The sequence below is a fragment of the Ixodes scapularis genome, unplaced genomic scaffold, assembly GCF_016920785.2.
Source record: "Ixodes scapularis isolate PalLabHiFi unplaced genomic scaffold, ASM1692078v2 PGA_scaffold7__128_contigs__length_106722199, whole genome shotgun sequence".
Taxonomy (NCBI): Eukaryota; Metazoa; Arthropoda; class Arachnida; order Ixodida; family Ixodidae; genus Ixodes; species Ixodes scapularis.
Genome location: NW_024609882.1, coordinates 3,083,787 through 3,108,147, shown reverse-complemented (window position 1 = coordinate 3,108,147; position 24,361 = coordinate 3,083,787). Strand labels below are relative to the sequence as shown.

The window sequence follows — 24,361 nt, the reverse complement described above, 5'->3', positions numbered from 1 at the left end:
ATGTATTTCACTAATGAGACGCTGCGTAATAAGCTAATTATACCTCCACTTTACGTTTCGCCTAGACTTGACCATCAACACAAAGTTGTCATCCCGTATGCTCGCACCAACGCCTTTCGCCATTCCTTCATACCGTCTACATTCTTTGACTGGAATCACCTGGCTGCACCCGTAGTCTCGATCATAGATCACAACCTTTTTAAAAAAGCCTTGGAGCGTATTTTTTTCTAATCTACACTGATTCCTTTGATGTTTGGTGTTTCTGGCGAATCATTATGTTGTTGAATATGTTCTCGTTTATTGTTCTCTCTACTCGTGTTTTTTAGTTGTGTAATCCACTCCTGCAATGACCTCAACTGAGGTCGCAGTATACATAAATAATAATAATAATAATAAATAATAATAATAATAAAATTGTATTTCCTGTGTATCTGTGTCTGTGGTGTTTCAATATCTCATGCAACCACTCCCCTCTGTAATGCTCACCACCCTGAGGATAAAATAAATAAATAAACAAATAGACCCCTCTTCTTTTCTCACCCTCTTTCCCTGCCTGTGCGAGCCTTGCGCCTGTCCAAGGAGGCTAACGTTACGTGCAGGCATCCCCTCTTCCCGTGTGTAACAAAACTCAACAACAACGCGGCGGTGACGTGACTGAAGTTGTTTAGAAAGCCTAAATTTAAGAGAGAAAGCAACTAAACTATGGAGAGTGTTGGCAATTTAATGGCGGGTGCCCACTGTTCGCGTTAATTACAAGTGCGCATGCATTTTATCGTCGTGATGCGAGGACAAAAAGCACAAAGAAAGGCGAAGGCGCTTGCAGTCGACCAACGCTTTTGACTCTTCATCGCAGTTCGCACTGCAAACGCGGCCATAAGCCACGTGACTCCGATCAAGTAGTTGCAAACACTCTGAAATATGGGCACACCAACGTTGCCCACGCGCTTGCTGCTGCGATTGACCGTTCTCTCTCTATGCAAGGCTCTGCCTTTCAGGTTGTTCATTTGCCATGTAAAAAAAATGTGGACGTGGAGGAAAATTCTCGAACAATGTTTTTATTAGGAATGCACTTGTCGAGAAAAAAAAGCTCCAGGAGTTCATTAAATATTTTTAAAAAATCGTCGAAACAAGTTTAATTACAAGAGAAGGTCTCGAAAATCGCCATTCTTCCATCAATCATCTTTGTTTCCTTGGAAGCGTTTTTAAGGACTACACAGAGATGATTCTTGCACAATTTAAAGTTGTCACAAACTCACATAAAAGAAACAAAAAAAAAAAGTGGAAGCCACAGAGGTTAGTGTTCACCTCTATGTTCATCGTCGCAACAACAGAGACCATAAAGGGGAAAGAAAAGCTTACGTGAAAAAACAAAGCAATGCAGTATGAAGATACAAAGCGAAGACACAAGATAAAGCGTTAAAAGGAGTACACAGGGAAAAAAAAAAACAATAACGTAGGACTTCTGAGGAAGTTACCGTTCAAAAGTAAGCATGCGTGGCTTAATTATGCATTAAAGGCCGCTCTTTCTCGAGAGCTTTGGCCTACCGGAATACCTCGGAGCCTTAAAAAAAAAAAGAAGATTAACACTTCGTAACAAGAGCTTAACAAACAACAAAAACAGTCGTACTCTCGAAGGCGAGTTTCATAAGTTAAAACGAAACAATGCAAGGCTCCGTAGGTATTCCGAAGCTCACTCCGAGCTTCTTGTGTCTCGACTTTCAAGGGTTCAAAGGCACAGCACCATCAATGTTTCGCCGTCGATGGACGATAGAAGGGTGGCCAATTGTCGAACGTTTAAAAGAGAAAGGGGAGTTTTTTTGTTTCTTGTTTTGTTTCTGTAGCGAAACCGCCAAACGAAGTAAGCTGGAGGGCGCTTTGAAATCGAGAAACAAAACAAACAAGTGTCATAAACGATCGACAACATAACGTGGAAACAACGAAGACACGAGAGCCATTTTGCATCGGGAACACACTGGGCACTCGCGCAACCACAAGGGAAACAAAACTTGCAGAAATAAAGAGCACCATTCCGGCACTCGAGTCGCAACTTCATCTTCTTCCCTATATAACGCCTAACACTTAAAAAAAAAAAAGGACACTTGCGCGAAATTAACACTTTTTTTTTACGTCACAGCGGGCAGACCTCAAGTCCGGTTCGTTTCCTAAGAGCACAACACTTGGATGAGTCTTGGAAGCCGCCGACAATCAGGAAAAAAAAAAGCTGTTGTCCTCACGTCTGTGTCCGTTTCATCTTCCAGCGACCTCAGTCCCTCAGACCATTTTCGCATTCACCCTCTCACCTCGGGCGCACGACTTACAGCGTCACACAACCAACAAAAAAAGGTCCTCTTTTTCCCCATCTAAACCAGGCACACACAAACAATAACAAAAAAAACGCGTCAACAATAAGAAGTTTCACTGAGTCGAGGCTCGCGACGATCCTTTCGGACCCGGTTCGCGAGCGCGCTTGTCTAGAAGAGTCGAGTTTAGCGGCCCTCTTGCTTCCTGGAGAAGAGGAACGCCGCGGCAGCCCTAACCTGGCCGTACACTGCCGTCTTCTTGGTGGCCTGTCCCCTGGACGGTTGCTGCTGGTGCGGCCGCACGTGCTGCGGACTCCTGGAGGGAGTCCGGTGGTCGTGGGCCTTACGGGGCAGCGGGGGCGGGGGCGGTCTTTGGACCGGCGGACAGACGGGCAGCGTCCGGCCCCGCGAGCGGTCGGGGCCGTCGCAGGGCGGGCGTCATTCCCACTCGCCGACGTAGACCTCGCGGGGAAGCTGGTGGTAGCCGGGCCCGCCGGGCTGGGGTCGGATGCGGCCGTAGATCTTGGAGTAGTCGTCGTCGCTCGAGCCGCCGCCGCCGCCGCCTCCCGTGTGACCGACGTGCCCTTCTGTTTTGGGCAGAAAAGAAGGGACGCGTTTTAAAAACTTTCCAGGGATTTTCGGGACTTCTTGAGGTATGTTTCAGGCGGGTCCATATCACAAGAGCGAATGACATTTTAGCGAACGGCGACATTTGAGCGAATGGTCGTTTTAGCGAATAACGGGGGCGCGCGTTAACCCATCCGTCGCGCTGCGCTTTACGCCGCTTCAAATTTCCTCGCTAAATTTAGCGAAGAAAATAACGTCACGTGATTTGGTGTCACGTGACCTATACAGAAATTCAGTTTCCTCGCTCGATTTAGCAAGGAAATTGACGTCGCATGATTACAACACCAATTTAGTTTTCCCGCTAAATTTAGCGGGGAAAATGGCGTCACATGGCTCGATGGCACCTGACCTACACACAAGTTCGGTTTAGCCGCTACATTTAGAGCAAAAATCGACACGCGTCTCTTTCAATTATGTCTCCAGCTAATTGCTTCGTCAGACAACAACATGGTTGGTTCTGTCCGAATTTTTGATCGGGTCACTTATCGGATCTGCTTTAGTCTTTAATCGATGCTCAAACGAGCCGCTTTGATGAAACGCTATGAAGCCCCAGTCACACTACTTCTGCACGTTCGCTTCGAACATGTTGGCAGACAGTTCTTGTATGACCACAGTGACCATTATACAAGATAGAACACACACCCAAGGCAGTAACTGCAGACTGGATTATGTATGATGTGCATTAGCAGTGTGGCCAAGGCTTTCAGCAGAAGCATGGCCTGAGGTGTCTTCATTTTACTACACAAGAACATCCTTGCTGAGTCTGAGTTGGGAGATTTATAAGGGTGTTTGTGTAGACAATGACATTAGCGTCGCTGCGGTATCGGCCCCGCGATCGATATGAACAATTACGCGCGACAGTGACTGCATGTGTCGCAAAATGATTCGGTGGTCCTTCGAAGAGGCCAAGTGGTTTCGGATACCTGGGGTTTCCTTCCTTCTTTCTGCGGAGAGACTGAAATAACCAGTCGTCCCTAATGCTCGCTCGCTAGGCGAGTTCTTCCTTCTTCCGCGAAGGCGTACTCACCTGCCATTTTGTGCATTTCAAAAAAGTGAAACGGTTTTAGGCGTACTCTCTGATCAGATCTGGGAGGGTGATCTCGAAGCGCCTGCTCCTAATCTTTAAGTGGCATTTTCCTGAAGCGAGCGACGCGCAATCTGTGTATCTGCACTCAGCCCGCCGACTAAGAATGGTTCGACTTTGCTTTTTGGTCATCGATTCTATTGCAGGCGACATTCACGGTCCCTCGTTACGCAATGGCGTCATTATCACTCTCAAACGCTAGCCTCGTGACCTGAAGACAGTAGCGAGTTTTGAGCCAATCGTTTTTGCAGCGCAATGCAATCCTCACCGCGCTTCAAAGACTGATTTGAAGTGAGAGAGAGAAAGCGTCTAATACCGCTGATGTTGTTCTTAGAAAACTCGGTCCGCTAAAACTCTGCAATATACGTTATTTACGGGGTCGAAATTATTATTCATACCCCGACATTTCCTGAAAATGTGATTTTGTGCATTTGGTATCGCATTCACGCGAAAACAAAAATATAATTAATAATATTTTTATTCAGATCATGTGATGACTACACTACAACCCACGGCTCAGAAATCGTTTCCTGGAGACATGATGACCAAATTATCTGTTGTCTCAAGCATGTGTCGAAACATGTGTTGTTTTATACGTGCTTCGAGCAAGTCTAAATACATTTTTGTGAGCAATATTATACAGGACCTTCGCACAAGGGAAAAACACGACTCAGACAGTTTCGGCGGACGGTATTTTGTACGGTGTATTAGCAGCGTTAGTGCGACTTTACCTTACGATGCCTGATGGCAGTTCGCCACCTAACCCACATACTGTGCTGGACCATAGTCTGCTCTATACTGACAAAGTCTGGCAGATCGCCACGAGAAGTGGCCGCCGAAAGTGGAAAGGTACAGCGGCAGACAACGGATCAAAGGAGAGTCACGTGACGGGCGCCCCGCTGCTGCGAGACGCCGAAACACACTTGTCCCGAGCGATGGAATGTCCGCTCGTGCTCCTCGCATTCCACGCGCTACCGCTTCTTTTCTCGTCGAGTTCGAAAACCGTGTTTCGGGTATTCGCCACTGCAAAAGCTAGGCGCTGACGTACAGGTTCCCCGAGAAATGCTCTGTGCTACCAGATCCTCGCGCTCCGAATCTGCGACCGGGCACTCTATGGTTTAGTCGTCGAACTGCGAGGCTTTGTCAGTATAGAGGAGACCATGGCTGGACACAACACACGTTCACGTCCTCGTGCGTTGCAGCAATTACGTGCAACCGCCGTAACACGAGCGTGGGAACAAGGAACAAAACAAAACAAGACAATTACGCTAGATTTGTACCTGCCACAGGGCTGTAAGTTCAGCTCACCGAATGGAACATTTCGGAATCAAATGTGCGATAGCACGGTCGATTGAAACCTGTTGCAAGCACCAAACGAACGTCGCTGCGATTGTTTCCGCTTATATTTCACGGTCCACAGCTCGCGACGGGTTCTTGGTGCGCGGGCGATAACTCTCCGCGTGTCCTGGTGTTACGAGTGTTGGGATGGCGGTGTGTGTGCGTGTGCTTACGGTTGGTGACGGTGGAGCAGCTTCCGTAGGCCGAGTCGTAGATGGACCTGTCCGGGTTCTTGAACAGGCTCAGGTAGGCTTGGCTGTGGTTGCGGAACATGGGGTGGCCGTTGCCGCTGACGGCGGGGCCGCCCATGCCGCCCACGGGGGGCTCCTGACCGCGCTTCACGAAGTTGGGCACCCGGGCCTTCAGGCCGCAGTAGTACGGGTCATCTGTGAACGGAAGAAAAACGGGCGGATGAATATAAATTGCAAAACAGGGGCACTCCGGAAACTCCTCGGATATAAAGGACACTTTCAGACGAATGCGTATAGTGGATCATTGACGATGTCGCGAAAACAACCTCAATGAGAGTTCAAAAGAAAAACACTTAGGTTCTTTCTAAGCTGATGTGAACTAAGAATACGTCAACGTTGAGTTTTGAGCTTAAATGAGACGCCAACAAAAGCATTTTCCGCAACCAGAAATTGACATACGTTTCGTCCGTAAAATGCTTCTCTTTGTGACACTGCCTAGCTCTACTCAAATACACCCCCCTCACCCTCTTTTTCTCCCAACCAAAAAATAGGAAATTCAATTAAAAAGCTTTCAAATGACGTGGTCTATTTATTGCGATGTATAGATACACTCGCGTAGACTGCTCGCGCACAAGTGAACAATAACGAGTAGGGTTTTCGTTGCTTCTAATCGCATGATCTATACGAACAATATAGTTGCGCTTTTTGAGGAAAACCGTCTCATATGCGACCTGCAAATTTTCTCTGTCTTAATATATGGTTATAATATATAGAATAAGAAATATTAAGTGGCGATGTGCCGTCGCTTCTCTCTAAGCTCTAAACTGTTTCGCGCGGCCTTTTGTATAAAATTTCTCAGTGTTAGCCTCTGAACTATTAAAAAAAAAAAGCTAACCCAATGTTTATTTTATTTTTATTTTTTTTTTTCAGTTTTATTTGAGGAGTTGAATTAAGCAAACAAGCCGCCATAACCTGGAAAGTACATTCTCCGCACTACATAGGCCGCAGTAAGCTATTTGCGGACGACGCCCCATACGAAGCGGACACGCCCACTGTCCCACCCTCCTAAACCTCGCCTACTATCGCGGCCTTTGTGCAACAAGACGTTCGCTAGCGCGACCTTGTCACGTCCCATACGCGAGGCGTTTCGGTTCGAAGCAGTTTCACACAGAACCCGGAGACCTCGCTCGGGGCCAAAACGGCGGCACCGAGCCCTTCACAAGTTGGAGCACCTCGATGTGCCTAGATTTCAGAGCGTTTCCAACCGCTTGATCGGGGTTCAGGCGGTTTGGAGACCGCGTTTGCAGAACGAGCTGCGGGGAGCAGTCAAACGCGTTTATTCCGGTGGTGGAAAGAACGCGCTACGAGCAACGACCTTACAAACGTCGCGTTACATGTTTTTAGTAACGTTCTGGCGTACAGCCATTCGATTTTTTAACAGTATCGCGCGAGCGCCGACTGGCCGGTAGATCAACGTCTTATCGCGGTGTGAAAAGAGCAGGACAGTGAGACAACGCGCGTTTGAAAGAAGGCACACGCCTAGCCTCGCTCACTTGCCGTTTCACGCCGTGATAGCCTAGGGCGTTGATCTACCGGCCGGTCAACGTTTGCGCGATATTGTTAAAAGAAAAATCTGGAGGCTGTACTTGTTAGGTTCTGAAATGACAAACGAATGGTGTGATATTTTGTTCCTATATTACGTTAGCGTCTATCAAATCATACGTAACTCGTTGCCCCTTACTTGGACTAAAATTAGTCAACGGTTTCGTTTCTCTTAATCGTTCAACGCACAAACGGGACCTCGCTGCATTCTACAAATCTGACGAACGGAGATTAAAAGAACAAAATCGCGCTGTGAATGTTTCATTCATTGTCCAATTGATTTAAACGTTCAATTGAAGTTTGTAACCGCGGCTTATCGCTGCCACATACTGAAATTCGAAGTAACGCAAAAGTAACCGTCGTTACTTTTGGGAAATAACAGTAACGGCATTTAGTTACACTCGCAAGACGTTAACAAATATCGCTGGGGACTTTTAGCAAACCGTTACCGTGTTCCGCGTACCGAACTACCGGAGCCTTTGAAGCATGCTTTTAAGCGCCGCCCCCCGCGGTCACGGAAATCACCCCGGGCGCTTGCTCGCTTAAAAGCATGCTTCAGAGGCTTAGGGTAGTGCGGTACGCGGAACACGGTAACGGTTTGCTAAAAGTCTTTATTAACGCGTTATCTTTTAGCGAACTAACAAACCCAACAGCACGCAAAACCGCAACGCATGCGCATTCTTTAAATTGTTAAAGCTCTATGGTTTGAGTTGTTCGCTCTCTTACAATGTAGGCTCTTTCTATAGGGCTCCTCGGGCGCTCGGGGTAGAGCCTCCAAGCGTTGCAAACAGCGCGCCGGTTCAACACCGACGACGCGTTTCGTTTTGGTTGGCGACCCAACCAACATCGCGAGACCCGCATTCCCGAGTTCGTTTTTCCTTTTCGCGCTAGGGTTGCCCTGCCTCTGCCTTTTTCTTTTCCTCACGCCGCTACCCGCGAGATGCTGCCAGGGCACTTCGGTATGTTACACTCGCGTAAACGGTCGGCTAGGCAGAGAACGTTCGCGAGTGTTTGTGTGTGGGACTCCGTTTTAGAGCGGCATACTGTGTTTTGTTCGCGCGTTTGCACGCAGTGTAAACAGCCGGCTTCTTAGAGTCGACCGCAGGTTTTTTTTTTTTTCGTTTAATCTGGATTTTTTTTTTTTTTTTTTTTTTGTCTTGTTTTTTGACGGAATGAGAGCTTTCAGCGAGGACGGTGCCTGCTTTGAATCTTGTGTTCCGGCGCGCGTATTGCATTTGCTGCGACAGTCGAGCTAGGTGGGGTGACTTTCCTTACAAAAACTCGGGCGCGGTGTGTTCGTACGACGGCCCGTTTGAGCTTAAGACCTAATTAACGCTTTTCCCTCTCGTTTCATTATTATTCACTAGTTATGGTATTGTCGCTTTCATTTAAAGACTACCGTTTTCACCGGTATGCAACTAAATGGTTGTTGGTTTTCCACTGACGGCTATAAAACGACAAAGATAAGCACAAAAAACTGTGTTCTTCTTCTTTGAGTAATCAATAAGCGCTTGCCATGGTTTCAGAAATGCTAATGTATTATATAAGCACAAAAGAAGCTACAAATGAATGAGAGAGGTGTAGCCATACGTTATACATACAAAAACTAGGCAGCAATCCATTCCACTACGCGCTTACAGTGGGAATTCACACACAATAAACAGTAGGATGTGTACGAGACCCTTGTGATTTCAACATACCCCCTTAGCCAGAGATACTAAAACGTCGTGTTAAAAGTACGCAGTGAGCCGATGAGACACTCAAGAACAGTAATTTATACAAGTTTATTAGGCCCTTGTAATCGCGTATTTAAGGCAATGATACTAGAAATAAAGTTACTGAGACCATGCCTGGTGAAACGCGCCGCATGGGTCAGTTGAATATTCTAGTACAATCGATCATCTTCCGAGCTCTCTCGCGTTTTTATTTGTGATCGTTACTCTAGCTCATAACTGTGTACTGTCCAAACTAATTGGAGTTCTGTGATTGACAACGCTGTCGGTTTTTTTCCTTTAAGCGACCATGGAATTAAAAGACGCGAAGACAGATGACAGTTTTTAATACGCAGCTATTCGGTTATCTGGCATACGCTGATGGGGTAAGACAAAAAGAAAATATTCCTCAATACGCTACTTGAAAATGACGGGACGTCATGAAAAAAAAAATACGACAACAATTGGGAAGTAATTGTATTATCATGCAATCTCGACTACAGGGTCCTTTTTGTTCATTGGCTGGCATTTGAATCTCCCCCTGCGCCCACCTCTCCCTCCCCCTCCCCCCCCCCCTTTTTTTTTCCATTGTCACGTTTTATTTTTTGACTGTATTTTGTTTGAGCATAACTTGGCAAAGACCGAAAGCTGCGGACCTCTGTACGCAAAATCAGTGTCACAGATTGAGGCGTGTGACGCGTTCTCCGCGAAAAGAAGAGGTCTGATATGTTGTCAAGTGGCCTCGCACCAACGCTCTGATTGGCTAGCTGGAACCGTACGTAGCTTTGGGCGTTTTCCAAGTTATCCTAAAGCGGAGCTATACGGCTGAACCGTCTATATGGGGCAGAGGCTTGCGCCACCTCGCCTAAGCATTTTCTTTTTTTGTACTTTTTATTGGGGGAAATATTATGGCTGCTTCATAAATATCATCCATACTCCGTCTCACCCACGATGGACTACAGCCCAATGCTACAGGCCGCCGGGTCCAATGACGAGCCTGTAATAAACCACGTGGTATATTTGCTTCGTCGTGCGTATCAGTGCGCCAAGACCTGTTATGCGGAGGCGAGTTTTCCGTCTGCTTCTCGAGCCCTTGCGGCGGCTCAGACGTCTACTTCCTACTAGTGAAGATTACCGAAGGGATTAAATACCGTCTGGAAGCGACGTGGCGAAGAGAACCCGGGATAAGAACCAGTGGCCATTAAGACATGAAGATGTGCGGATCTGTGGTACGGGCCACATGCGGAAGGGAGACACGGGTGCGGGTGCGTACACAAAGATTGAATTCGATTTTTATGGCTAAGGCGCAGTCAACACTGACTTTATGTCAGTGTTGACTGCGCGCCCTCGAACTTCTCCTAACTGTTGACAGGCTTACGAAATATGGCATGAATGTTTATGAATCTAAATGGCATGTTCTTTTACTTGACTGATATAAAATAGCGCGCTATCACAACAGAGAAGCGTAGGCGTAAGGTTAGTGGTCCTTATACTCTGCGTATTGGAATGTCTCTTGCGCACTCTTTTGGAAAGCGGATGAAAGCTTTTCTGAGGTAGTGCTGCGCCCGCCACCCTTCGGGCCCTAGCCCATTGTAGGGTGAGATGGATTATGGCCAAAGCCAAATCCTCTAACATACTGGCACCTTGGCGCCATCTATATGGCGGCCCATGAACTGCATTTCACTAGAGCGAAGGTTTGGCGGTACATGCGAGTTCAAATGTGCGTACTCTACATGTGAAAGTGTTGCTTATATCATTGTCATAGGATTTTCAAGCAAAAAAATATATCAAATGATGCGCAAAAAAGGTATACAAAAATGCCAAGTGTCCTAGGCTACCCAAAGATGGCGCCAGAGTGTTCTCTCGTGCAGAGCCGTTTATACTGAGAGAGTTTTGCCAATGGACGGAGCTTGTTGCCCGTTAGATCAAGCGGGTTTCGCGATAACACTAAACGGCGTTATTTCTTTATTTGCTTTATTCCCGAGAAATCGCATAGAATTCCAATGATTCAGAGTCCCAAGACGGAATTAGTCACGCCCAGGTTGTCGGACTACGCTGCTGTGGTTGCCAGACTTTCTAAATATGTGAATGGTTCTGCTCTCGTGGTCAGAGCTTTTAAGATGTTTTAAGGCACACGGTCGTAAACACTAGCAAGTGAGTTCAGCGTTCTGATGTCCCCGAGCGCTCTCCTCTCCTCCTCTCCCTTCGTTTCTCTCCGTATTACATTTTGTGCGACTTTTTTTCCCGACCGCAGCGGCAGTATCTCGTCGACTGATCGACGGCTGGGCAAGGCACGGCGCCTCGGCTTGTTTCTGCGTGACCTTAGGGCGGCCTTTGTCCGTGACGCGTCTGACCCGTTTCCGGGCAACTCTGCCCTGACGTGCAGATAGGCTCGCGTTTGCACACAGGCGCGAATGAGCGATCTCAGCGAGAGAATTACGAGCGAACAACCGCCAGGTTCTTTCGCAACCGGCAGCCACGCGATTGTTTGCGGTGAGGCTCAATGCTGACGGATCGTTAGCTCTGTTTGCGACCCTTTTTTATTGTTATTATCGCCCCTGCCGAAGAAACGTTTCTTGCACGAGCAGAGGAGATCATCAGCGGTGTTCCCCGTCTTTTACGTAAAGCGGCACCACAGGGTGTTGACGGTTGGTCTGGGCGGTCAACGAACGATGAACTTTGTAGCGAAGAATTGAAATCGCCGCGGCTCGATCACGATCCATGTTCGAATGTATGGAATTATGTTACATTGGTTTATAAAACGAAATGAGTAATGACAGCTCGCGTTGTCACACAGAAAAATGTTAAGTGCGCCGCAGCACGCAGGAGTCTCCGAAAATGTCAGGTTTGTGAAATCCATGCACTCGTACTTCTAGATTCATGGCTGCATGACGTACACGCGAATCACGCACGGTCTTAAGCACCGTGTGATAAGGTTCTGCATTTGATTGGTAATATTTAATCTCGTCGCACGCCGTTAAGAAACACACAAATTTACTCACTCCCGGAATCACATAACTTAGGCTTATAGTAGGCTTATATGACTGTTTCTGGACGCTGCCGGAAAGAAATATATATATATATATATATATATATATATATATATATATATATTATCTTTGTTGAGTTGAGTCACTCTTGTACATATAACTACCATATCGAGGGGTCGGTGTACAGAGGAGAGCTTGCGCCAAGAGTCCCGGGTGGCTTACGAAGCACTGGGCGTGGTGAGGCCCGAGATTGTTATTTTACTGCGAAAGCATTAACTGTCTCATGGAGCGAGCTGACGTCATCAGTTTGAAGCGCGAAAACGGCTCCTAGTTTCCACGACCGTTTTCGCTTCCATTGGCTGGCGCGCGTCTACACTCTCAGAAAAAAAGGAGCCAAATGAGCAAAAAAGGGTTCTTTTCGCTAAACAAGAACCGATTTCGGGGAAGATCCTTTAGAATTGTGCTTTCTCAACCAAAAGCACCCCTCGCAAAGTAAAAAAAGAAATGCAGAGCTAGTTTCCGGCCTGGAGAGAGCGAAAAGGGTTCTTGTTGCAGCCAGGAAAGAGATAAAGCGATCTTTGGAAAAAGGAGGTCACTTAAGTCTTCTACCGGATAGAGGGACACAATGACCAGGCTCGAAAGGCTTTGCACGCGAGAAATTGGGTGCGCCATTCTGTGGAAACAAAGCTGCCCATGCGAGCTGTCAAGTCCTTGAAAGCTTAGAGAGGTGGAATGTCGTAGTTATTTACCAAGTCGCGTTGTGTTATTTACCAAACCGAGATAATCTTCGCCTCGGACCACAGATAAAACAGGCTTTGATGCCTTTGACTCCCGGGCCACCTGCTTCAGCGGTTTGAACACTGGCGTTCGTTTGCAAGCGTAACTGCTCGCCGTGTTTTATTTAGTAAGAAATGTTAGTATAAAGCTACTCTTAGGTACTCATTTGTATAAACCAAACGGGTCATTGAATTAAAGTTTATTTGAAGAAATCTGTACCTCCGGAAATCGATTGTGTAGTTTATTTCCCCCCAACCCCCAAAAAATGCATACAAATTTTCAACGGTGCAAAATTTCGATGAATGAGCAACACACATAAAAAAGTGCATGTTGCGATGGATGAGTGATACAGTGATTAAGCGGCGTCGTGTTTTTTTTAGTAACAAAAGCTATTTTTTAACTTGCTTTCGTGTTTAAACGATATACGTATAACTGCGCGTATGAATGAAAAAAAAAAAAACAATAGAACAGAGGAACGTTTTTTTGTTTTTTTGTTTTGTTTTAGTATAGAATGCAGTTGTCCTAGCTTGTGGTCATGAGTCATGACACCACCCGTCTCCCAATACGGCGCCTCTGATTGTTTCGCGGCACGCGTCGAGCCGCAAAAATAGAGTTGGGACCCAACCGCGAGGGGCATCACAAATCCTGCTGCGCGGAAGGTTCAAGTGATGTGTTGCAGTCATCTTTATCTTCAAAAATAAATCAGTCTGTAAATGCTGGTTTTTCGATTTCAAGGAGCAGTTATGTCTAGAAGGATACCCCGAAATAATCCCATAGGCATAATCTATAAGTGCGTTTTGAGTGAAGCAAAACTAAACTTCGATATGTTGTGCGTTAAAATTTATGTGCAGTGTAAGAAATGAGTGCTCCGTCCGCCGTTGAAGCCCGCTCGCTACTTTGAGGTCGCCCACCAAGAGTTAGGAGAATGGGATGGCCTGAGGAAAAAAAAAACAACACAGAAAAGTGGTCGTTGCTGTTCTCGTAGTTTTCGCGAGCAATATGGCATGATAGGATGCAGAACAAATGGCCTCGGACGAAATGGCCCTGGACGAAACGGCCCCGGACAAAATGGTCCCAAGTGCAATCCCGGAGAGAATGGTCCCAAGTGATTTTTAGACACTCATCTTTTAATAAGGTGCTACTCTGAAGTTCTGTTAAGTACATTCAATGCTCTTATAATGCAACTTTTGTAGAGACTATAAAAAAAAAAGAAGCTCAATATAGACGCGACAATGTTGGAGAAACACACACACAGGGCAGGCACCTGTCTCGTGTGTTTTTTTTCGACTTTGTACCGTTTATTTTGCACTCTTTTTCATTATGCCGATCAACCAACTAGCCCAACAATCTATTTTACTGCTTGATACAACTCTTTCCGATCTCCCGCTCGAAGCTTTAAATTGATGCAGTACAGCTACATTTTGTGAACTTAATGTTTTAATTTAAAGGAGTTCCCTCTTGTAGCTCTGTTGAACAGAGCTACAAGAAGACGTTTTGAGTGAAGCCAAACGTAGCACACATTTACAACTAGTTTCTTTGTGTAATGAAATGTTTATTTCACAAAAAAAATGTATTGCATTATACGAATATTTATCTTTTTATATGTTGGGATTGTACCAATTAAAGCTAATAAAAATAAGGAGCAAGAAAAAATACGAAAAAAATTTATTTGAACCATTTTGTCCGAGTTTACTATTCGAACAATTTTGTCCGGGGCCATTTTTCCGGTTTTTGGGCTGGTTCTATGTTTTCGATTCCCATTTCTAGTGTAAAAGGGATAAGCGCCGCCTGCACGCCCAGCATTTGCGTGACGTGGCGCTTAACTGAGCTAATATTTGTTCAGAAATGGCAATCGACGGTTCGGAGGTGGCTCCAATTGGAAGAAAAATTCTTTGTCAGCGACATCAATTCGCTCTCTCTGATTGATTTATTATCACTTCTCCTTCGAGTTCCAAAATAGGCTCGATTATCATTCAATCTTGTTTCCAGGCCCTCTATTTTGATAAATTCCTATAAAAAACACGTCACTGACCGGACACTGAATCATCGAATCTAGGTGCGTTGTCGTACTGCCGCACAAAGGTCGCTCAGCCACCAAATAGGCCAACACGCGTTGCTCAACACAGTGTGTTGATTGTTTCTGTTGCCGGAAGGTGTCACGCCGAATCGAGAATTTCGCTCTTGTTTATTTTGTGTTTATTTTTGGCAAGAGAGGGAACTGCCAACAATTTTACCGGCGGCTGACGGACATGCTTAGTGACGTGATCGCCGTGTTTCCTGGCAGACAAGGACGAAAAAGCGATGACATCTGCATATTATCTTCGCCAGCGAACCATGGTTCAGGCAGCTCAACGGCACCCCAGAAGATAAGCCGTAATGTGTTCAAAAGCGACGTTTCGGGGGCTAATCTGCTCACCACTAGGCTGACAGTTCGTTGGGACCAGTGAACCTTCTGCCTTGCACCATGTGATCACAACCGCAGAGAAAGGTGTCAGGTGATAAAAACCAGGCGACTAATTGGTCCGGCAAGCACGTAGCTTCCACCGCGCTGTCAGCTTAGCGGTGAACAGGAATGGGTCGCTGAAGGTCACTAGAGCCAACAGGATCTAGTTTCGTTGCTCGAGGGAGTGCCACACCCGCTCGTACGAGTGGCGGATCGGAACAATAGGGAGTTTTCGTAGATCGTTTTCGCCGTCCCGCAAGGCCCTCCGCAACCCGCTACAATAGCGGGAACTCCACAGTCAAGGCTATCGGCGCGCAGGCGCAGTAGCAATTTCTTCGCTGCGTAACGCTTAGCGGAGGGGGCAACGCGGTCTACGAAAACTCCCTAATGTTTGACCTCCTCTCCCTTTGGGTTTGAAGCTCTAGAAGGAAGTACCTCCCTCCCTTTCCTCTTAGCCATCACTTGCAACATGTCAGCGGACGTGAGCACATGGACGATTGGAGACGTCTGCTGGTGGCTTTTTGAAAACGAACTGCAATCGGCCTGTTCATCATTTCAAGGTAAAACTTCTTCTAATCAGGCAATATTTATAATTTATCTTGAAAATTGCTATAAGTACAGTAGTGCTCAATATGGCCGGAAATTGTTTGATGCATAGGCAGAATAAGTAGGACAGGGGGCGGCTTCTTATTAATTAAGCTACTTGTCGTTTGAAATTTGTTTTTATGCTAATTTAGCTTGGAGTTGTCCAAACAAGCACGTTGCAAAAAAAAAATCAAAAACATTATTTTACGGTCTTGTATGTTGAACTGCACAAGAAAAAAACGTTTTTGAAGCGAACACTGATTTCATTACTACAATACTGACTATATATAATATGACAAAATACTGAGTTCAAGCTTTCCGCCAGAAAGATCTCAAGAACAGAACTTCGAATTTACAGCGCGAATGAAATGAGCAATAATATCTCTTCGTAAATGTAAAAACGTATGTTACCGGGCTTTAATTAGCTAATGTATCCGTATTTATGGCCCCAATAAACGTGAGCGAATAGATGCTGTAAACGTTTTTGTTTTTTGACCGGCCAGGGACATGGCACTCCGAGAGCCAATCACTGCAATTTACGGCACCGCTCAACTAATGAGGATGCCGAACATTTGGTTAGACCCAAAGATGCTGTCTGCGACATCAGGGAATGCAAAACGTCCCGCTTGCTTTGCTTAATGTAACAGCGCAGATTGCATTTCTTGGTCTAAACGTATGTTCCGCGTCGTCATTCGCTGAGAGGACTTCGCAGGTTGCAACGATTGGCTCTCGGAGTGTTGTGCGGAAATCGACAGGCGCGAACTTTTTGTGCATTTTGTGTTTGCACAAATGTGGATGTATGTTTGATAAAAATAACTGTTATACTTGGTCCTATATTCAGTGCTGTAACTATTATGTAAATAGCTTACATGCGTAAACGGCGCATCAACGTAACAAATTGTTTTTGTTTTAGGGATTCGTTGATACTCACAAATGTGAAGACGCCGTGAGTGCTCGCCGTCATGTTTTGCTCATGAACGAAGAGATAACTAAAGCGCCCCTGAACGTCGACTTGATACAAGACCGCATGATGCGGACGTTTCAGTCTTGCCAAGAATGGATCCTCAGCGATGCTGGAGCCCTCACAGTCCTTGAGGAATTTCCGGCAATGACGATTCCCGGAATGGTAACTCAATATTATCTTCTTTATATTTAGTCTTAAAGTTTCGAGATTTTTACAGGTCATCAGGACTTCAAAAGTTTCTTACTACCCGTTTTATCGCCTGTGAATAAGATAGGGGCTTTTGATACGTGCTAAATTAAATAATTTTACCTCTTAATAAGGCTAGGCAATCAATTAGTTAACATTCCGATTAATTAACTATTGTTTTACTCTGAATCAAGTGAGTTTAACTGGCATATTGGTTGGATTTAGAGTGACGAAAAGTCTTATAAACAAAAAAGTAAAAAGAATATTCATTTAATTCTTCTTGTGTGTTTATAACACAATTGTCTCTCATGGCTACTTAAGTGTTTTATATGATTATTATCTAGAGTGGTTTTGAAGTTTAAATAATAACGTACAAATATTTTATTTTAAATGTTTTCCATGCTTTTCTTGTGTATGAGCACAACGGCAAGTTGATATTTGAACTTGTTATTGCACAAATATGTACATATATTTTATTTTAAATGTTAGCCATGCCTTACTTCTGTATGAGGCACAATGACAAGTTGTTATGTACTAAGCCTTATAAGACGTAGTAAAAACTTGTCAAAGAAAAAGTCGGTTGTTCTAGGCCTTTTCTGGACACAATATCTTGCCTCGAGATCAGCGCGACCTATAAATTGATTAACTAGTCAATATAAAAGAAAACATAAATCAAAATTATTTTAATTGACGCCAAGCCCTACTCCACTATAGTGACAGTAAGTGGTCATTTAGTTAATATATATATATATATATGTGTGTGTGTGTGTGTGTGTGTGTGTGTGTGTGTGTGTGTGTGTGTGTAAACAATCCGTGTGTACAAATTCATAGCGCATAAATGTACTTTTGTAAACCAGCAACACTGTCCATTCGTTGTTTATTTTTCAGTTACTACAAGACGTTAAACTGCCGTTCGGCAAAGACATCCGGAGGACATGGGATCCAAGATTGAGGCATTTACAGCTTCTACACAGGTGTTCCTCAAAGGAAAAGAACGTCACTCTGAACCTCGAAGAGCTGCTTGGAGGTATACTTTAGTTGGTGTTTTTGTAATCTATCACAAGTTTCAGACTGCGACGACGCAGAGGTTTACCTTCATCCACCATAAATATGCTGGGTTAACTTACTACCTCATTACGAACTGATGACCGCTTATCGGGGCCATTCGTTTAAAACAGGGTTAACTTATACTCAGAAACAACTTTCTGAAGTGAAGAGTGCGTGTGCATAGCCTTGATTGGCGCTTAAGATGCGCGGGCGTTTTTAACTTCGGCTACATGCCAAAAAAGTTGCCCAAGTCACCCCCGAGTATAGTGCATTGTCACAGATGGTAATGCAAACTTGTCAGGGTTATATCTTCAATATACGAGCTAGTAATATAAAACATATCCTTGCTTTATTTTCTAAAAATAATATAGAGGAAATATAAGCGACTAAAGTCAATGACAGGTTAAGAAAAATCTAAAAGAAGAAAGCCGATGGACGCTTGAAATGGAGAGAAGGTTTCTCCTCTCCCCTACAAGCTTCTGTCCGCTTTCTCCTCTCCAGCTCGTAGATTTTTTCTTAACCTGTTACTGACTGTAGGGCAAGAAGGATTAAATATGGGTAGAACCAACGTTTCTTGAAACATGCTTAAAATTCCTGTGCATCTACTTCCCGCAGAACACTCGAGAAGCCAATCACACCAATCCGCGAAGAGAGCTCGGCGAATAAAGAGGCCAAAGCATGTTTAGACATATGAATGAAGCGAGAGATGTCACTGAGCATGGCGGTTCACGTACTGACTTCATGCTCAGTGTCACGTTACAGACTTCATTTTTAAGTCAAACACATTTTCAGCTTCTCCATTGGCCGAGTTTTCTTCGTAGATTGCATTGATCGGCCCCTCGAGTATTCTCAAGGGAAGTGGACGCACGGGCATTTTTAAAAGCAGAGAAAATGCGGTGGCACGTTGGGCATTGTTTTACGTGTGTACTGCACATATATTGTAATTCATTGACTTCCGATTTTCTTCCTTTACTACTTCTTGGATGGAAAGGGAACGCTTGATGCTGCGTACCATTTTTCGCTTTTACACATTGTTGTAGCGAAGGGGGCTTCGAAGGGGACGCTTCGTCATCCGCTGGTCGCGCTCTCTAGATCGCACTGATTGACCCACTAAATGTTTTGAAGGAAATCATATCTGCGGGTATGTTTTAGAGCGTAAGGCTAAACGAGAAATAAAATGCTTAGTGAAACCTATACAATTATAATTGATCTGAAAGCGCGGCGAATGAGCAACTCGCAGCATAATAATACAGAGGAAAATACATGTGTTCATATTCTTGCTTTCTTGTTGTAGGAAGTCCGGACACTGATGCCACTCATCCATCTCCAGGAAAATGAATTTGACATCTTTTTGGACGGTGTCCTGACAGTGAGCGACATCAGAACGACAGTAGAAGCTGTGTGCACATTGCTGGCAGTGATACCCGTCTCGTCTTGAAACTGTTTCGAATTTTGTTAGCTTTTTTACTGCGAACAGAAGAATCAATTTTTGCTACTCCAATAAAGTATATGATTGGACATGATGTTTACTGTTCTGCCTGTGACCTAGTTAATTACGTACAGGAATGAAGTGTGTTGACTCTGGCCAGACTGATGTTTGTCAACCTGTCGAAAAGGCCCAGTGCTAGCGATTAATGAACAATCTAAAGACACTTTGGTTGGTAGAAAAAAAATGCACCTTGTGGAGCAAGAAATACAAAATACGATTTACTAAAAACTAACTAGGAATGTAAAAAAAACTCATTTGTCATAAAAGAGGGTTAGAAGTACAAAATATGGTTTACTCAAATAACGCCAACATAATCTAAAGAACTCGGGATTTATTGAAAGAACCAAGGAGGGTTCCGAATAAAACATGAAATAGGGTTCACAAAGAAAAACCAAAAAAGGATCCGTAAAGAACCTCGAAATAAGGTTCATTAAGAGCACGAAGAAGGGTTCTGGAAAGAACCCGAATGGGGTTCATTAAGAAGAACCAATAAAGGATACGAAAAGAACCCTGAAATAGGGTTTATTAAGAGCACCAGAAACGGTTCTAGAAAGAACCTGACATAGGGTTCATTAAGAGCACCAGAAAGGGTTCTTGAAAGAACCCGAAATGGAGTTCATCAAGAGCACCAAAAAGGGTTCGGGAAAGAACCCGAAATAGGGTTGATTAGGAAGAACCAAAAAAGGATCCTAGAAGAACCCCTAAATAGGGTTCGTTAAATAGAACCCAGAAGCGTTCTGAAAAGAACCAAAAATAGGGTTCATTAAGAAGAACCAATAAACGATCCGAAAAGAACCCCGAAATAGGGTTCATTAGAAAGAACCCTTTTTGTGGGTTCTTTTCTGCACCTTTAAGGGTGCCGCCCATTGGACAAGCGAAAGAACCCTAAAAGGTGCTAGTTGGCACGCTTTTTTTTTAGAGTGTACTGAGCTCCCATTGGCCGCTGCGCCATGGCTTCCGAGATCCCGAAGCGCGCGCGCAAGTACGCAGCAGACGACAAAGTGAGCGGACGAGCAGACAACAGAGGGGGCGGACGAGCGGCTTGGATGCTTTCGCATTCACAACTCATAAGAAATGCCGGGTGTACCTCGAGCTTTTTGCCTTGCACCAATGAGTCCGGAGTGTTGGCCGATAAGAAGGCCGATTAACGAATCACGAAGCAATCAGCGTGAACCTACTAAGCCTCGATCTGCAATTCTTAGGTTATTCCTATCAGTAGCGATATCATCATCGCGTTTGAGTCGCTTGATCATTTCATTGGGCCTCGTCGAAAGCAAAGTGAGACGTCTCCCGCTGTCACGTGAACCCGTTGGTGATGTTAATAAGTGTCTCCTTATCTTCGACATGAGTCCCGTCAGCGTCTCTTTGGAATCTCGGCGGGAACAAAGGCGCAGAAGAATGGAAGCCTTATTACGTGTAACGAGCCCGCATCGAGCAGTCTGATCTTTCGCGGCGTTTCCACCCAGCGCCTCTGTTGCCAATTTTCGAGGCTCTCAGTCGACCGTTTCTGGCTCTCCCGCCTCCCACGCCGTATCAAGGTCCGCCCACGGAATTCTGAAGGAAAGCTCGCTCGGCGTGGTTCGGCGGCCTACACTCGAGAAAGGAAATCCCGGTTGCACGCGAGCGCGCGCGCGAAGGATACCGCCGACGAGCGCTAAGCACAGACGCCGCCGTAGTATATACCATGAAAAAGATGAGCTCGCTCGAGGAGGGTAGGAGTACGAAGGCGCATCACTCTCGTAAGAACAAGACGAAGAAAAGTCCGTATACCTTGCTGTGCCTCATTGAACACGAGGTATAGTGCGCGGGGAGGAGGAACGCGACGGGCTAACGGGGCTGCCTTTTGTGCGGGAAGCGTTGCTGATGTCAAGCGGGTGCGAGAGATTCGCCTTCGAGGCTACCTCGTTTGCGAGCCCCCGTTTCACCGTAACTCGGCAAAGAGCGAACGCTGCGGCCCCCTCGAGCCAATCAGAGCGAAGAAAGCGAAGCACGGGACTGCCTTCACCAAAGGTACAGGGGCAAGAATGGATCCCTCCGACGGGCGCTGATTGGTTTACGGTAACCGTAGTTTTCGCTGTTTGTCAAGTTGACATGAAATGGAGTATAGACGGTTCGTATCCAGTTTGGCAAAAGGCAGTATCGTGTTTTTTTTTGTTTTTTTTTTTTTTTATGTGCCTAGCGGCGTAGGCGCCTGCGGTTCTATTTTGCTCCAATGAGGTAACCGGCTTTGTTATTGGCAACACGGAAAAAGTGCGTGAGGTGAGGTATCTCTGACGAGCCGTCCGGTTTATTTTCGAGACGAATGCCACGAGGAAAGTCTAGAGTTGTATTAAATGTATGGAGGTCACATTCGAGCGTCACTGTGACAAGTTGAAGGAACAGTGATGGATTTCCCGAGCTATAATTTGTCATTCAAATTTCGCGAAAAACTGTTTAAAAGAGAACTGAGTTGACGTTCAGAGATAAGCCACATGCCGATTTTAGCTGTCAAACGTCTTGGAACATCCAACCCTTTTTCCACATATAAAATATAAAGGAGCAAAATTTTCGTTCACTGACATTATAATAAAAAAAAAGCCTTCAATGAAAGTCGCATTGTTTCTGAGTGTATGCATTCTCTAAAGCACGATTCGCGTGGAGAGGTTTTAATCGCGATTTCGCAAAAGAGCACCGCAGCTTTCACCACGCATCTTTTTCTTTTCTTTTTTTGTCACATGAGCAACGTTTCAACTACGAAATCGCGATTAAAATCGTGCCACGTTAATGAGGCTTTATGGTTGGCCTATTTCATGCCGCAAGAAACGACGCAGAGTGAAGTTATCTACGAAGCATTTGGACGCAATTACTCGTAATGGATTTCACTACTTGTTCAAGCATTACCTTTCAAAGAAGTTCCAGTCATCCTGGTTCGATTAAGGTAGCGCATTCACGCCTCTGTGGAGTGCGCCCAGCTAAGTACAATTATTTTGTTCTCTGAGGATATGATGAGGGAATTTATCCGCGGACGCGCCTTACTCATTTTCGAACCATGTTTGCGTCGCACATGCGCATGTTTTGAACATCTCTGCAGACCACTTTTGTACGACCGATGTGACGGGATCGCCGTACAACGAAGAAACGCACCTAGGACGTTTTCTGCACACTGTCGTTTGTATAATGTATTTGCAGGGTGAGAGTGGTTTTAACGGAAAATCCTCTCATGCCTCAACATAAAAAAATAAAAATTCTGAAATTTGTGCTTAAAATATTAGCACAATCTTTGTAGAATTTTTTGTTTTCTCTTGATTACTGTTTTTCCCGGCTCTATTGCTGCTTTCTGTAGGTGGTCAGGGACCCGTTAAGCTTTGCCTGACAGCTTTTTTCCCTCATCGCCACCATCTGGTGGAAATAAACATTATTATTATTATTATTATTATTATTATTATTATTATTATTATTATTATTATTATTATTATTATTATTATTATTATTATTATTATTATTATTATTATTATTATTATTATTATTATTATTATTTACGACTCCGGCTGCAGTCAGCCGTCGGCCACTCACCGTAGTATCCCTTCTTTCGGTTACTGGACGAAGAGGATCGGCTGTTGGGTTCCACCATGTGGTCCTCGTAGTCCGGCTGTGGATGAGAAACGGAGTGGTTAGCTCTCCAAGTAACACGAAAAAGGCGGCGGGATATTTTATGTCCGAAAGCGTGAGAACTTTATCATTTTATTCACGCGGTGAAGGCCACGTACCGCTTTGGAGACGACCGAGGGATGCGCGAAAGAGTGAACATAAAAACAATTACTGTCAAGACCGTTTTATAGCGAAGTCAACGGGAATCGGAAATCACTTCGATATATCCGCTATTTCGTTATAACCGACTTCGGTTAACGGAGCGCAAAAGGGAATGGCAAATCGTGATCGCTTCGCCGTAGCCGCTATTTCGTTATAATTGACTTCGTTATGACCGGTCTCGACAGTAACCTCATTCTGAAATGTTCGTCTTCGTCCTGCAGCCCTAATCTACACGGCGGGAGGAAGCCAAGCCTGCTGCGATTGCTCAGCGCCGGGCCGCTGCCCCACAGCAGCGGGCGGCGATGTGCCGGTCCCTTCTCTCCGCTTGGTCGCGACAGATTATCGGCTCCCATCATATTTAAATTGCAGATCTATTTTCGAGCGAGTTGATCTTTACGCAATAAAAAAAAAATGTTGAGATAATTACGGTATAGGAAGACTAAAAGTTCTAGATTATACTCGTTATGGCTTTTTCCATCGATCCCGTTTTACATCGCATCGTTGTAGACGAGCGAACTTCATTCTATTTTGTCCTGTCTAATAAACGTTGCTCGCACGATTTCTTCGAAAATCTTTATGGCCTCCAATATAGGAGGATCGACGTACTCACAATTGTTCCTAAAAGGGATTGCGAGGCCTGATATCCCTATTGAACTATCCGAATGCCATAAAAAAACACCATGCGTGTCCGCTCTAACGCCAGAGTTAGTAATGCCACGAAGAGAACAAACTCTAAGAGACAACACCTTTTTGTTATGAGACAATTCAAGACAAAGTTATAAAAGAGAGGGAAACGGACGCACGCATGTCTCGTTAATATGACCACCTTCGTTCCTACAAAAAATCGACCATAATGCGAGCTGTTCATAATTATGAGACAAAAATTCACGCCTTTATCCACATCGCCCCAGGAAATGCTGTCTACATTAGCGGGATGTCCCTATTAACAGGCTTCACATTATCGAGACCTCACTGCATTGTCCTAAGCACTCCACGATCTCCGCGAGATGCGTGACGATACCCAAAGGATCGGTTTGTATTTTGTGAGTAAACACTCGGACATGTTTTCCGCTTTCTTTTGGTGCAGACTGCCTCCAGGGTTTCGGGTGGACTACGCGTTCCCATTTCTATGCATCCGTGCCGAGGAAATCCTCATTTCACGTAAGCCACGATGAATACAGAAACTCAAAGTCTTCCGGGGATTCATAAACATGCCTGAACCGCTATCACACGCTTC

At 45.1% G+C, this 24,361-nt stretch overlaps 1 protein-coding gene across 2 annotated transcripts in view; it reads right to left on the bottom strand.

The window, feature by feature from the left end:
- Positions 1-1,034: 1,034 nt before the first annotated feature.
- LOC8028919 overlaps positions 1,035-24,361 on the bottom strand; it is a 168,809-nt gene continuing 145,482 nt past the window's right edge. For both annotated transcript variants that reach the window (XM_029990686.4, XM_029990687.4), the window contains exons 8-10: positions 22,888-22,963; positions 5,523-5,735; positions 1,035-2,887 (exon numbers count right to left, since the gene is read on the bottom strand). In XM_029990686.4, coding sequence (XP_029846546.1) covers positions 2,739-2,887; positions 5,523-5,735; positions 22,888-22,963 — 438 coding nt within the window. In that variant the 3' untranslated portion in view covers positions 1,035-2,738. The remainder of the gene's footprint in view (positions 2,888-5,522; positions 5,736-22,887; positions 22,964-24,361) is intronic.